Here is a 15,816-nt window from a genome sequence, read left to right on the forward strand (position 1 = left end):
GGTTTGGCAAGATAGATCTGAAGATCATAATTCCACATATCCATCCTTCCGTCTCACAGGAGGTTCCTGAGGTTTGCTTTTGGGGGCGAAGCGTTCCAATATTGGGTTTTTCGTTTGGCCTAGCTCTCTCCCCTCACACATTTACCAAATGCATGGATGCAGCTCTATTGCCAATGAGGCTCCAGGGTATCAGGGTGCTAAACTATATGGACAACTGGCTTATTATGGCCCAGTCTCAAGAGCTGGCAGTTCGGCATCAAGATGTCGTTTGCCCACATCCAGAGCTTGGGGACTTACAGGACGGCCTGTCAGCAGGAGTAGTCGAGACCATACTCAGCTCTAGAGCTCCCTCCAAAAGGAAATTGTACTGCCTAAAATGAAATGTTTACACTATTTAGTGTAGAGAGCGTGAGGTGGACCCAGTTAACTGCCCGGTGGCTTCAGTTCTGGGGTTCCTCCAGGATCGCTTCTCGGCTGGTCAAACACCGTCCACACTCAAGGCAGAGAGGCAGAAAGCAACACCCTGTTTATTTTCTTTATTTTACAAAAGCACAATGTTTTGTAAGACATCTCACAGATTCTTTTTTCATATGACCATAAATGATGGAGTATATGTGACCCTGAACCACAAAACCAGTCTTATGGGTCAATTTTTAAGTTGATTGAGATTTATTCATCATCTGAAAGCTGAATAAATAAGCTTTCCATCAAAGTATGGTTTGTTAGGACAGGACAATATTTGGCCAAGATACAACTATTTGAAAATCTGGAATCGATAACACTTTATAATAACGTTCAGTTGTAAGTCATCTATAAGTGGTTAGTTAATGATGAGTTAATCATTTACATAACATTCATAAATGATTAGCAAGTTATATACTATTATTTTATGTATGTTTTGTAAATTCTGTTACAAGTCATTTACAAGTGATTAGTAAATGATTAACTAATTATTTACAAAACATGACTATGCGTTCATAAATGATTAATAAGTGATATGTTAATGATTGTATGTATGTTTTGTAGATTCAGTTATAAGTAATTTACAATTGATTAGTAAATGATTAACTAATCATTTACAAAACATGAATATGCGTTTCATAAATAATGTTATTTTTTTTGTATGTATATAGCATTTAGAGTGTGCTGAAAGTGTTGTAAATGCCTTGAATAGATAATTTATAACAGGTAAGTCTCACACATTTACAAGTGATGAATAGTTTACACTTTAGATTAGGGGATGCAGAAAGTGTTATAAATCATTTACAACACTTTCTGCATCCCCTAATCTAAAGTGTAAACTATTCATCACTTGTAAATGTGTTACATATACATTCGTAGATAACATTCGTTGATCTTATGCCTTTTTGATTCTTGAAGTAGTAATCTACGAATGACGTGTAAGACATTTACAAGTGATGAATAGTTTGCACTTTAGATTAGGGGATGCAGAAAGTGTTGTAAATGATTTATTCATGCGTTTACACATCTATAACAGGTGTTGAACACTGTAGTGTGTACTGCAGTGTAAGTGCTGACTGGTGAGGGTATAGACAGCTTCTCTGAAACACATGGAGTCTTTAACCACTGTGCACCTGATGTGAGCAAAACATACAAAAAAATGTAACATCATTTATTAAACATTTATGAAACACATATTCATGTTTTGTAAATGATTAGTTAATCATTAACTAATCAATTGTAAATGACTTATAACTGAATCTACAAAACATACATAAAATAATTAACATATCACTTATTAATCATTTATGAATGCATAGTCATGTTTCATAAATGATTAGTTAATCATTTACTAATCACTTGTAAATGACTTGTAACGAAATTTACAAAACATACATAAAATGGTAGTATATCACTTACTAATCATTTATGAATGTTTTGTAAATGATTAGTTCATCATTAACTAAACACTTATTAATGACTTACAACTGAAAGTTATTATAAAGTGTTACCCTGGAATCTGAGGGTGCAAAAAAATCTAAATATTGAGAAAATCGACTTTAACCCTCTGAGGTCTGAGCTGTTTTCTGGGCCCTGGAGGTGTTCTGACATGCTCTGACATTTCTGGTTATTTCTGTTACTTGTGACATTTTCATGGCTAAAGTCTAATTACACTGTATTCAGCACAAACTCTGCTACAATAATATATCAGCATGTATGTAAAAGTTTGTAGTTTTGAGATAATGACATTTATGCGTGGTTTGTGAAAATACAAAAAAATTCTCACTGAAATAAGGCCATTAAACCCATACTGATTATTTCTTCACAAGACTTTTGAAAATTGTATGACGTAGCCTAGAATATTTGCTCTAAAACTATGTGAAAATCACCCTGACTGCTCATTCATATAAGACAATATATTGATTTAAAATTTTTACGACGGGTTTTGTGTGAGAAAGCTCTATGCGGAGGTCATTAATATGTAAGCTTTTCACACCTGAGAAAGACAAAGACCCTCCCCTAACGGCCCTATTAGGAGCTATCAGGCCCTGTCATTCTGAGCAACCTTGCACAATACTGTAAATGAGGAGATTTAAAAAAGAATGGCTAAAATGGCTTAAATTGTTTGGATTTATTTACAACACAACATAGTCCAAAGATACACACAACAAATGCCAAAAAAGCACTTATTGAAAACAATGATCCAAAGACAGAGACATTTGTGCCATTCCTAAAAACATTGTACATACCTTTCATTTCCAAGGAGTTTGATTTTCACTTTACCATGTTCACGTACTGAGACTCATGTGAATGTTGAAGTCCTCAGTGGCATCTGGGCCCTGAAAAAAAAAGTGAACATACTGATATCAAGAGAAAGGCCTGCATGATTTTGGAAATAAATATTAGATTTTTCTGGTTAAAATTGCTTTTTAAAATTCACAGAATACACACACACACACACACACACACACACACAAATGTTTCCAACAATATATAATATAATGAACACCAGGTTTGTTGTGCCTTGTAGGCATAAGCTATGCGCAGTGCTGGATAAAATAATAATAACAATAACCTATAGCAGCCTATAAATCTTCCAAAAGATTTCAGTAACAACTAAGCTAGAGAAAAATATATTGATTATCATGTTACTTCAAATGTTTCCATTCGTTATGATGATATGAAATGAGATAATAGTAAAAACATGAAGCCGTTTGGTGCGTTTTGCTTTTCAAATGCGATCGCGATCCAAAATATGATACATTCAAACGCGATCGCACTGCAAAATATGATACATTCAAACGCGATCGCACTGCAAAATATGATACATTCAAACGCGATCGCGATCCAAAATATGATACATTCAAAAGCGATCGCGCTCAAATATTAAATATTATGGTTACCATATACATATCTACGTTTGAGCAGATATCCACAAACACAGTAACAGTAAACACGGGTCTAAATATTATAGTATTCACCATATATCTAGCAACAGTTCAACTGCAATGTGAAATTTATGCAACAATAGCAAACTAATATGTAAGAATTTCTTACCTTACATCTTTCTTGTCTTCAAATCGCGTTCTTCTTCTTCTGACGTAAATCCAATGTAAGCTCAGGCGCATCTTTCAAACTCGACGAAAAGTGAAGTGAAGTGTTTTGGTGTTTTGTTGTTGAGGTAATGAGCGAGTTCGCGTTCCATGTGGAGATTAGCATGTGAATCTCTTTTGCGCGAGTGGGCGTGGCCAAATTAACTGTAATGAGCAAGCGTTTGAGAAGCTGGACATCTTGTTGGTTTTATACAAATTACTTAAACAGAGAATATTTGTTTTCGTTTTGAATCCGATCATTTAAAAGTACACACTTAAATGTTTATAAAGGTATATGGCTCATAAATGTGTGACAAGTATTCGCTGAGTTTTGTTTCAGTTTATAGACGTGCTCAAGAAAAAAAAGTTCACCGCGACGGAGAGGCAGAACGCACACCCTGTTTATTTTCTTTATTTTACAAAAGCACAATGTTTTGATTTGATTGTAAGTGGACACATACAAAAGTAGAAATATCACAGATTCTTTTTTTATATTTCTTTTTTCTGTATGACCATAAATGACGAAGAAATTTAAGTTTATAGTGCTACAATGTGGAGAAAATCCATCAAAACGCGCCTGCGCGTTTGCCGACCTCAGAGGGTTAAAGTTGTCAATTTCTGTTGCCGATTTTGCTGCATCCACTCACTAAAATATATTTTTTGATATATCTAAGGTAGGAAATTTACAAAATATCTTCATGGATCATGATCTTTACTTAATATCCAAATGATTTTTGGCATAAAAGAAAAATCGCTCATTTTGACCCATACAATGTTTTGTTGGCTATTGCCACAAATATACCCGTGCGACTTATGACTGGTTTTGTGGTCCGGGGTCACATATTGTACATCCATCTTAGTAGGCCATTAAAGATTTTATTTAAACAACATTTTAATTTTAAAAGATCTAATTTAAACTTTAAAGATTATGCTTTTAAATGAATTTAGTAAGAATAAAACTCTGGAAGTTGGAAAGCTTTGGAAAGCAGACTAACTTTACATATGCTGTGACATTGTGCACAGAGGCTCATCTGGTCTGTAACTCCCGTCTCTGTGAGGGTCTGAAGCTTCATTTTACAGTGTAGTTTATCCCTAAAGGATCTGGGAGTCTTTTGTTTATGACAAATTAAACTATTTGATTTTTGGATTGTTTTTATCATTGCAGGATATAAAAGGAGCAGCGCGGCAGTCTCATATCATGTTTTTGCATCGGAGCCAAGAGTTTTCTTCACTCCTCTGCAACGAGATGAGCAACTCTTCAGTGCTGTTGGTGTTACAGCGTGTTCCAGCGAGATCACATTACCTGCTGCTGGTCTGTGCAGTGATCTGCCAACAGTGTGTGTGTTTCTCCCTGGGCGCTTCAACACACTGTCAAGCTTTTTCTCTCCTCTCCTAAAAGAGCTGCACGTGTCACGTCTTTTTAAAGATACACGTCTCACCCGTGTATTTCTGGGTGCGGTAGACAGGTTTTGCCTTCTGATGGGCATGATTGCTGCCTGGTGTGTTTGGGCATTAATCACGCTAAGGCAGCGTTCGTGGATGAATCATGTTCTCATTGCGGGAACATGACCATCGCAATGTTGCGATTGAGACTCAATGACCTCCTTAGAAATAGAGTCCCCTCTGCCACACCCCGATCTGTTCTCTCCATGAGAGGGGATACTTTGGCTGGTGGCAAGGGTGATCTGAGGGTCACGGTGTGGAATAAAGTCCCAACGATTCTTCCTCGGACCACACCCCCCGTCAGAGACATGCACGAGGGTAGGGATGATCCAGGGCTCATGGAAGCCACCGCCACCGCCACCGCCCTCTCTCTACAGGCGACGAAGGTGATCGCACGCTCCCTGGGTCAGATGAAGGCACCTATGGCTCAACCTGGCTGATATGCGGGAGTCTGAATACAAAATTGTATTCAGAATTTAAAATATTTTTTATACCACTTTTTAATGTGTGATTGTGTAAAGGTGTTCATGAGATACCAACCTTTCACAAACTTGCTTTCAGTGAACACTCGTTTTCATGGAGACGTGGTGTGCACGGAGGGGAGGGGTGTGTGTGTGTGAGAGACACGTGAGTGACGGAGAGAAGGAGGGAGAGCAGGGAAAGGAAATGCAGCTGAATGAATACGCTGCGTGTTTTAAATAGCGTTAAAAAAATGAATAACGAAACGCAATATGTGGCGGCCGGTGATGATTCTGTGGCGCACCGCCACGAATTAGTCTATGTGTGGGAAACACTGCCAGTCGGAAACTGTATGTTTATGGTCGGAAATGTCAACTCTGAAAGATATAACGTTATTTGCTCTATGCTCAATTGCTTTAGACATTAACAAATAAGAAAATTAAGAGCATTTACTCTATAATATTATTTTATTTTAGTTAGTTTTGCCAAACGCACATTACAGTTTTAGTTAGTTGTCGTTTTTTGTAATACGTCGTTATTTTTATTTCAGTTAACGAAGCACAGAAGAGGAAAACACACAGCTAAACACATCACATCTGAGTATTGTTTAAATAAAAGGCCCTCCGGGGTAATTGTTAAGCACTGCATCCCTCTTGTCTGTGCCTTCATTTCCCACTCTGCTTCTTATGATTTAGTAAATTGGACAATACAGGGCAGATTTACTAAAAAGGGCAAATTAGCGTCAGAGCGCAATTCCAAAACAGCAGCGATGGGAGTGGAAAGTTCTGCGCGTGATCTACTGACGACGCACAAATTAATAATAATAACTTTATTTTGTATAGCGCTTTTAAAAGTCAATTCTCAGAGCGCTTTACATAGTAAATATTAAAATAGATAAAATAAGCATGAAATACAAACTAGGCCTATTACAGAGCATGCATACAAACAATAATATAAACCTAAAAAACAATTTAAAATCAATAAACAAAACATAACAAAACCATAAAATATTTCACATGGAGAACCACAGCAATCACGTTTCACCCAAAAGCTTCTTTAAAATAATAAGTTTTAAGGGATGACTTAAACAATTTCAAAGATGGAGCACTTCTAATTTGTGAGGGCAGTGAATTCCATACCTTTGGGGCAACCGAAGAAAATGCCCTATCGCCCATTGTTTTTAGGCGCGTTACCGGAATAACTAAGAGACCGGCATCAGCTGAGCGGAGATTACGTGTCGGAATGTAGGGTACTAATAGATCAGAAAGATATTGCGGAGCAAGTCCATTTAACGCCTTGTAAGTCAACATAAGAATTTTAAAATCAACACGAAATTTAACAGGCAGCCAGTGCAATGTCTCTAAAACAGGTTTTATGTGATCTCTTTGTCTGGTCCTGGTCAGAATACGTGCAGCAGAATTTTGTACCCACTGAAGTCTGTGCAGAACAGATTTCGATGCTCCCGCCAACAAGGCATTACAATAGTCAATTCTAGAAAAAATCTGAGTATTAATTAATTTTTCTGCCACAGAAAAAGGCAACATTGACCGTAATTTGGATATATTTCTAAGATGAAAAAATGAAACTTTAACAGTATTACGTACATGCAGGTCAAATGTTAAATTAGAATCAAAAATTGCTCCCAAGTTTTTTATTTAGATTGGAACTGTATATCAGAGCCGTCCACATTTATAGCTACAGATTTCACACTACGTAACTGGTAAGACGAACCAATAAGCATCACTTCAGTTTTATCGCTATTTAGACATAAATAATTAACAGACATCCAATTTTTGATTTCTGCAATACAGTTAGAAAGGTGAGTAACAGCCACATTTACATCAGGCTTTGAGTGAATGTATATCTGGGTGTCATCAGCATATAAATGAAAATCGAGATCAAGAGACCTCAAAAGTTGGCCAAGTGGAAAAATATATAAACTAAAAAGTAAAGGACCTAAAATTGAACCCTGAGGTACACCATATTTTACCATACCAACCTCCGATCTACAGCCACCCAGCACAACAAATTGTTTGCGATCTGAGAGATAAGACTTAAACCATCTCAGAGCAGAGTCAGATACACCAAAGACAGACTCCAGGCGGGAAAGTAAAATACAGTGATCAATAGTGTCGAAAGCGGAGCTGAGATCAAGCAGGATCAGTATTGATAAACATCCAGAATCAGAAGCCATCAGTAAATCATTCGTGACTTTAACTAATGCTGTCTCAGTGCTATGCATTTTACGGAAGCCAGATTGAAGAGGCTCAAAGAGTTCATTAACAGATAGATGAGATAGCAATTGTGTTGCAACAATACGTTCTAAGATTTTAGCAATAAAAGGGAGATTAGAGATGGGACGAAAATTTCCTAGATTCTCAAAATCACAGCTATTTGTTTTTGGAACCGGGGTTACAGCGGCAATTTTAAGTGCAGATGGCACAACACCAGAAGACAGAGAGTCATTTATAATACTCAGAAGGGGCAGGCACAACGAGGAAAAACATGACTGAAACAACCTCTCTGGAATGGGGTCAACATGTGAGGTGGTAGCTTTCATCTTTAAAACCACATTACACAAGGATTGAGAATCTAACAGCAGGAATTCTGAGAGATAAACACCAGAAAATTCTATGCTATTTAATTTTGGGGTAACAGTTGTTTTTGTAGTAGTAATCTGATCTCTTATTCCCTCGATCTTATTACGAAAAAACACAAGAAACTTGTTGCACAATTGAACAGAAGAAGAGACATTGGAATTATTATTTCTGTTTAAAAGATTGTTGATTGAATTAAACAACCTTTTAGGGTTATCTTGATTACTTGCAATAATCTGACAAAAGTGAGCAGACCTTATTGATACCATTTCAGTCCTATATTCACCCAAGCTTTCTTTCCAAGCCTGATGATACACAGTTAAACCAGTAGAGCGCCATCTGCGCTCCATTTTGCGACATTGAGTTTTCATTGCGCGCAGATCGTCATTATACCACAGAGCAGATCGTTTAAAAGATACAGCACGTGACTTCAGCGGAGCAAAAGTGTCCAGGCCGGATGAAAGAATTGTCTGCAGCATATTTACTTTGTCTTCCAATGCATCAGATAGTAAGATACAGCTAGTAGCAGAGTCAATAAAGTCAGAGAAGTCAGTGGGCATGATAGATCTCCACTTACGGTAATGAATAATACGGGAAGTGGCAGCAAGTATAACAGGTAGCTCTAAATTGAATAGTATAGCTAAGTGATCAGATAGCCCAAAGTCAGATACAGACAACCTAGACACAAGTGTATCATTTTGAATCACAAGATCTAACATATGGCCTTTGTTGTGCGTAGGAAAATCCACAACTTGATATAGCTCAAAGCACTCTAATAAAGATGTAATGTCTTTTGTTGATGAAATGTCTTTTTTGTCCATGTGAATATTAAAATCACCAAAAATTAGAATTTTCTGATATTTTAAAACCAACACAGATATTAATTCAGCAAAGTCAGATGTAAATTCTTTGTTACACTTGGGAGGTCTATACACAGCCACAATGACTGTAGATGATGAAGCAGAGACACTCAAGGCAAGGCATTCAAATGAGGTAAAGGAAGGAATATTCACAGAAGATAGTCCAAGTGGCTGTTTGTACAGCACAATGATACCACCTCCTCTACCCGTTGAACGTGGGAGATCACATAATCCATATCCCTCAGGAGTCAGTTCATTAAAAAGTATTCCATCAGACACTTTATGCCAGGTTTCTGTTAGGCAAATGAGATCCCAGTTTTGATCTATAATTAGGTCACATACAGTCAGGGCTTTGTTATTGATCGTCACATTTATCAGTGCACATTTCAGCAATCGCACCGGAACGGCCGAGCCAGGTGTAGCCTCCTCACGTAGAACTGTCAAATTATTTAAATCAGCCCTCGTTGGTCTCCATGACAACTTCAGTGATATACGTAAGGCTATCGGATAAAATACATTTGCTTGAGATGAACCCAGGTACCCACAACGTGATGATCGATGTAGGTAACGTTTTGGGCGAGAAATTCCATAGGTATTGCAAAGTGCGCGAGGTTCAGCCCCCAAAGCGTGTTTCCCATTAAGGTTCAGCAACTGACGAAAAGTGTACCTTATGGCCATTGTAGAGGAGTCCACGCGAATAACAGCATCACAATTTTGTGAAAGTCCTGGGTCACACCGCTGTTGCAAACATCCAAAAATAGCAGCAGTAATCCAATGACTGCTACACGATTCCACATCACGATGGAAAACATGAGTGGTATGTAAAACATTAAAACCAAAAGTTTGACGGGAGAAAGGAGCGGCAGCCACACGCGCCAGCGTTCCCTTTCAACCGGAAGTCCGGTTGAACTTGCTTTAAACTTCCCTTTCAACTTGCTTTAAAATTGTTTTGAAGTTTTTACTAAGTTACCACTTGCTTTAAAATTACCACTTGTTTGTGGATAATACCAAAATGATTAAAAATATAAATAAAATAACAAATACAAATATAAAACAAATCTTTTGATTATATTACACAGAAATCATATGTTTTTAAACAATGGTTGTGTAAAGTAAACATTTAAAACCCCAATGAAAGTACACTAGTTTTTAAACAAATGACTAATGGTGGTGATCAGTTACGAGGTTTGCCATTTTACTATTTACGAAAACAGTATCTAAGCAATTAAAAACTTTACTTACTTTCAGGATCAGTTGAGAGAACAATGGTAAGGGTGAGAGTGATTATATACAGCTCCATCTTGATATATGAGAGTCAAACAAACATCAGAGAAATGTTACCTGAGGTGAACAAAGCAAGAATTACGCCCTCTCATGGCTTTTGCATCATCCACTCAGAGTTTGACCTACACAGTGACATCTCTGTATCTAGGAAGAATTGATGTTTTCCTATTTGAGCAGTCAGGCTGCTGGCTAATCTTTTCTAATTTAAGGGTGCTCTGATCAGGATTTTTGAGGCCAATAACCAATTACCGATCACTGGAAGCAGTTTTGGCCATTACGATCAATGATACCGAAATAATACTATTCTTAACAACAATGTATTTTAAGTGTGAAAAAAAAACCCTCAAATCTACTAAAGAGCAATGAGTGATTTTCTCTTTGTCTTTTTTTGTTTGATTTAATATTATTGAAACAGACGGCAGCAGGAATATTGGTGTAGTGAACAGCAGACATGCTGGCACCAGAGATCCCCACTTCAAAACAGGAGTCTCTTTAGCTGTGTCCCAATGTGAAGGCTGCATCCTTCAAAGGCCGCAGCCTATGCGTCTTTCGAAGGACGCATCATGTAGCCATCATCTATTTTTAAATAGTGTTAAAAAAATGAATAACGAAAGCCGGTGTTCCCGATTACCGCTCCTGGCACCAAGCAACGGTGCGAGAGGACAGCTGCCATCCTGATAATTTGTTTGATATAATTGAGTAAACACCTATGGAGCCAGAATTGGCAATTGTCATTTTTCAGTTTAATATTTTACTGGACGACATGGTGTGGATGTTTCAGCACTGGCGCTCCCGGATCATGTATTTTCGGCTTAGCCAAGACCATGGCCAGCTAAATTAAGCTGGTTTGCTGCGTCCTGGCGAATTACACTTTAAACTGTTCAAGTATTGGCTGTTAACTTACGTAAATAATATAGTGATATATGAAAAGAAAAGAAAACTTACATAAGCCTACAACACAGTCTCATCAGCTGTTCTGCCTCAGCTGAGATGCATCAGCTGTTTTGCATCAGCTGTTCAACTCCCCTGCTAATGGCTACGATATAAACAGGGCGCCCTCTTTAAACAGATTCAGTTTGCTCCTAACTGCTGATGCTAGCTCTTTGCATGTGCTTCTGACTATCGCGTTTCCCAGGAGCTAATTAAATGGCGGAATTCGGCAGGCACACAACATCATCTCACAAGGAATCGTGCAATCGGGAATTTAGCAAGAGGAATTCGTTCCCCATAAGGATTTCACCTCTGATTCATCTTAGACTTGAAAACGAGATTTGCCGCATTGATCATAAGTTACCTCAGTCTGCATTGCTGCTCGCATCGCTGCATTACGCCGCCTTCACACTGGCAGTTGAAATCAGCTCCGTAATACGCAATACGCCCCCAGCGGACGTCGTACTACACCGTTGAAAAGCTCCGGAAGCGAGTAGAACAAAAATGGCGGAGAGATTAACGGTTGATTTTGTCAGTATCAGAATGTACAATTCTGTATGATCTCTCTGTTGAGGGGGTTAGAGACAGGCTGCTGCGTGGAGGAAAGTTGCCCAGGACGTTGACATGTCAGGTCGGCTAAATGTGATGTAAGAACTGATTTTCCTGTTAAAACAAAACGCACTCTGCAATAAAGCAGTAAAATGCACCCTGGACCAGTGTTTGGAATAACGCCGTTTAAAAGAACGGCGTTAGGTAACGTCGTTATTTTTTCAGTAACGGGGTAATCTAACTAATTATTTTTCCCGTCATTACAACGCCGTTAACATTACTGGACTTTAAAGTCGTTGCGTTACTATGCATTGATTGAATAAACTGTGTAATCCGAACGCACCCCTGGCTCGCACAGCTAGTGAGGAGGTGGGTTAATAACGAGTTAAGCGATTATGATTGGCTAAGGCAGAGTCATGTGTTTCATGGTGAGTTGTCTGACAGACTCCACTTTATTAATAAAAAAGTGAAGAAAATTCTCACAAGTGGAGACTGAGGCATCTGTCAGAGAACAAGTATGTGGGTTTATGACAGAATTAATTGTATTAAACATCACCCTTGGACAATTCCTACTATTAGTGATGATATTTGACAAATATTTAGATTTTGCCTCCTTTACAGCCCTTTGATAATCAAAAAGACAGCCCCTTAATATTTCCAAAGACACATGTAATTTGTCCTTCTTCCATCTCTGCTCTGCCTGTCTACAGCGCTGCCGAAGGGTGCGGGTGGCATCATTTATCCAGGGATCTGCTCTTAACTTAGGAGATCTGTGTTTGTAAGGAGCAATAACGTCTAAAATTTCAGAACAGGTGGAATTAAAAGATGAAAGCAGGCCATCAGGGCATATAGAAGAGACAGATTCACTAAGGGCATAAAGTTCAGAGTCCATAAAATCAGCAGAAAATTCTTCAGCTGTTGAGGAAGTGAGAATACGACGATAACATGGCGAAGCAATAGACCTGCTGGCTACTGAAGACGGGACTGGAAATTCAACAATAATGGGGAAATGATCTGAGATAGCAGTCTCAGATATTTCAGTAAGGGAGATAGAGAGCCCATGAGAAATAATAAGGTCCAAAGTGTGTCCAATAAGATGTGTGGGTCGATCCACCAATTGATGTAAATGGAAAGATGACAAAAGTTGTTTAAAATCATTGGCCAACTGATCAGACGGACAACAAACATGGATGTTAAAATCACCACAAATAAAAAGTTGGTCATACTTTGGGATAACATCAGCTAAAAATTCCGAAAGCTCTTGAATAAAATTCTTATTGTATTTAGGTGGACGATAAACAACAGCACACAACACAGGGCGTGAAAACTCAATTAAAAATAGCTGTAGCTCAAAACAAGAATAATCATTTATAGATAAAAGTCGACATTTAAAATTGTCTTTAAAAACAGTAGCCACGCTTCCTCCGCGCCCCGACACTCGCGGGGAGCTGAAAAAACAGCACCGAGGTGGGAGGAGCTCTGTAAAGGCACTGTTGTCACCTGTTTTAACCCAGGTTTCCGTCAACAAAAGAAAATCCAAAGAGTGAGAAATAAAAAAATCTTTCAAAATGAAAGTTTTGTTAGTTATCGATCTAGTGTTGATCAAAGCAACACGTAATGTGTTGAGGCCAGACTGTTGGGAGATAACGTTACGTGCAAGCGGGCGAAGATTCTCCTTTACGGAATGCCGTTTGCAGATCCTTACGGGCCGTCGGCAAGCATGTGTATACTCGGCATCAGGAACAATGGGTTGAAGCCACCGGTAGCAGTATTCTGAGGAACACTTCACAGCGTAACTGTCGTACTCTCTCCGACTCTCAGAGCTCCGTGAGACTGCGAGGATCAGATGCCGAAGTCAGAGTCAGGTAGGCTCTTCTTAATCTGGCAAGTCTACCGCCTCTCCGCCCACGCCGTCTGCTGCGCTTTCTGTAACGCTTGATGACAGGTAACAAGCAGGGCACATGCCACAGGTGCGAAGGTACGGATGACAGTAATGGTGGCGGCATCTTAGATTGTCCACTAGAGCCACGAGTTGTAGGTTTAACCACATAATTCCTTATATTCAGAAGAGTCTGGCGATCATATACTAACAGTGGTGACACATTCTGTGCAAAATGTGACAAAATTACCAAACACAATAACACACAGAGCAAAGGAAGACGGCCAGCCAAACACAGTGGCGCCATCTTCATCTTCCAATAAAAATTCATGTTGCAAACGGAATAATTCTGCTGTGGCACAGCTTTTTTTTTTTTTTTTTTTTTAAAAAGGTAAACAGTCACAATTCAGTTGAGTCACTTCAGCTTTATCGGACACGCTTGGTCTATCTAACGTTAGTTCTTGGAAACACAGCGTTCTTAAAGATACAGTGTATTGTATACCGTGCTTTCATTTTAATGCTTTTTTTTTTTTTTAAGGGCTTGCATCATTATAGGCTGAAATTCAACATGGTGGTATATTTTAAGCTGTGTATATTTAAAAAAAATAATAATAATTTAAACACTGCTTGTTCTAAGGCTATCTAGTGGCTATTTATAAAAATAAAATAAAAACTGCTTGCTTTAAGCTGTTAGTTGCTATTGGTAACATGGTTGTTTTACTTTCAAGGTTATTTAGCCCAGTCGTTATTTGGAACTTGGCTTTGTTTTAGGCTTATACCTGGTGTCAGTGTCATATGCTGTGCTAAGCTATCAGGCATCAGTAATATGCTGTCATTTCAGCAATATTGCTATCAGTACTATATGGTGGTTGCTAGTGCAATGTTATCGAATATATATGCTTGTTACTTCGGCTTCTAGTATTTTGCGCATGCTGTCCTCAGCAACATGCTGTAGTAATCAAGTGTTTATACTATCTGGTTGCATTAAAAAAAAAAAAAAAAAAAAGCCTGTTCTTTATTCTATCTGATTGATTATCGCAACATGCTGTGTTAAAGTTACCACATGCTTGTGGCTAAAGCTATCTAGATATCAGTAACATACTTGTGCTTAATACTAGTGCTGGGCGGTGTACCGGTTCATACCGAATACCGGTGTTTATTTTTGTTATGATATGAAGTTTTAAAATACCGCAATACCGGTGTATGTCGCTTTAATAACGATCGGAACGCGGCGCGACACTGTTTGAGAGGGTCCTTTCACTGTTGCACTGTGGTGATGCACGTGTTACTAAGGGGCTGTTTACACCTGGCCACTTCATGCGTTTTCTCAGATCGGATAGCTATCTGATTTATCAAAACAATTCTATTTACACCTGGTAACATAAATGTGTTTTTGCGAAAGGGATTTAAATCCGATCTTCAATTCCCACGCTATATGCAGATTTAACGGAGTGCACGTCACCGAAAGCAACAGATATGAGCTGCATTTTATTGATCATCAGCTAAAATTTCAAAATCAAAGACCGCAATAAGAGAGAGCAGTAACAGCCCTGGTAAGATCATTTCGTTTCTCTACTTTTAATGATGATGATTGTGTGTTAAGCGTCTCACTTTCACTTTTGATTTTAGTTTGCACTTTGGCTTTGGCTGCTCATCTGCGGTGATGCGTGTTCCAGTACCGTCGTCATAACTGGCTATAACATTACATATAGCTTATAACACGCTCTCACACGTTTATTTTTTAGCATTTTTGGGAGGAGTACAATTTACATATGTGGTTTCAACAACCAGATGCATTTACACTTGTTTCGTCTGGAATGCGGCCCAGACCTCCTCCTAGAGTGGTTTGAGCGATCGGATTCAAATCCGTCTCGAATGCGTTTCGGAGGGCATTTACACAGTCTTTTCACGATCGGATAGCTATCCGGTCACAGAAAACTCATGAAGTGGCCAGGTGTAAACAGCCCCTAAGCGTGACTTTGAAGAGGGCTAGGTTAAACTATAATTGATAGCTGTCAAATTATATTACAGTGTTTCCCATACATTGGTTCACAATATCAACACAGCCTTTTGGAAAATCTGTTTGTGGCTGGCATTGACATCGTTGAATAAACATGAGCACTGCACGTTTCAAAATCAAAAGGCGGCGCAGGTGTTTTTATATGAATGTATGTGAAGTGAACTGACGGTCTTTAGAAAAGCTTCTTTGTTATTACGATTGAATCTTTCTTTATCTTTCCTGATAAAGCAGCGTTTATGAG

General features: G+C 38.5%; 1 protein-coding gene across 1 annotated transcript in view; it reads right to left on the minus strand.

Annotated features, from left to right (window-relative positions):
• Positions 1 to 10,238, minus strand: part of LOC311095073 (HLA class II histocompatibility antigen, DP alpha 1 chain-like) — a 41,558-nt gene extending 31,320 nt beyond the window's left edge. Inside the window, exon 1 of the mRNA XM_084133409.1 lies at positions 10,156 to 10,238. Within this exon, the coding sequence (XP_083989535.1) occupies positions 10,156 to 10,213 (58 nt within the window). The 5' untranslated portion in view covers positions 10,214 to 10,238. The remainder of the gene's footprint in view (positions 1 to 10,155) is intronic.
• Positions 10,239 to 15,816: the final 5,578 nt, after the last annotated feature.

This window comes from Abramis brama (assembly GCF_963993115.1).
Source record: "Abramis brama genome assembly, chromosome: 13".
NCBI classification, from domain to species: domain Eukaryota; kingdom Metazoa; phylum Chordata; class Actinopteri; order Cypriniformes; family Leuciscidae; genus Abramis; species Abramis brama.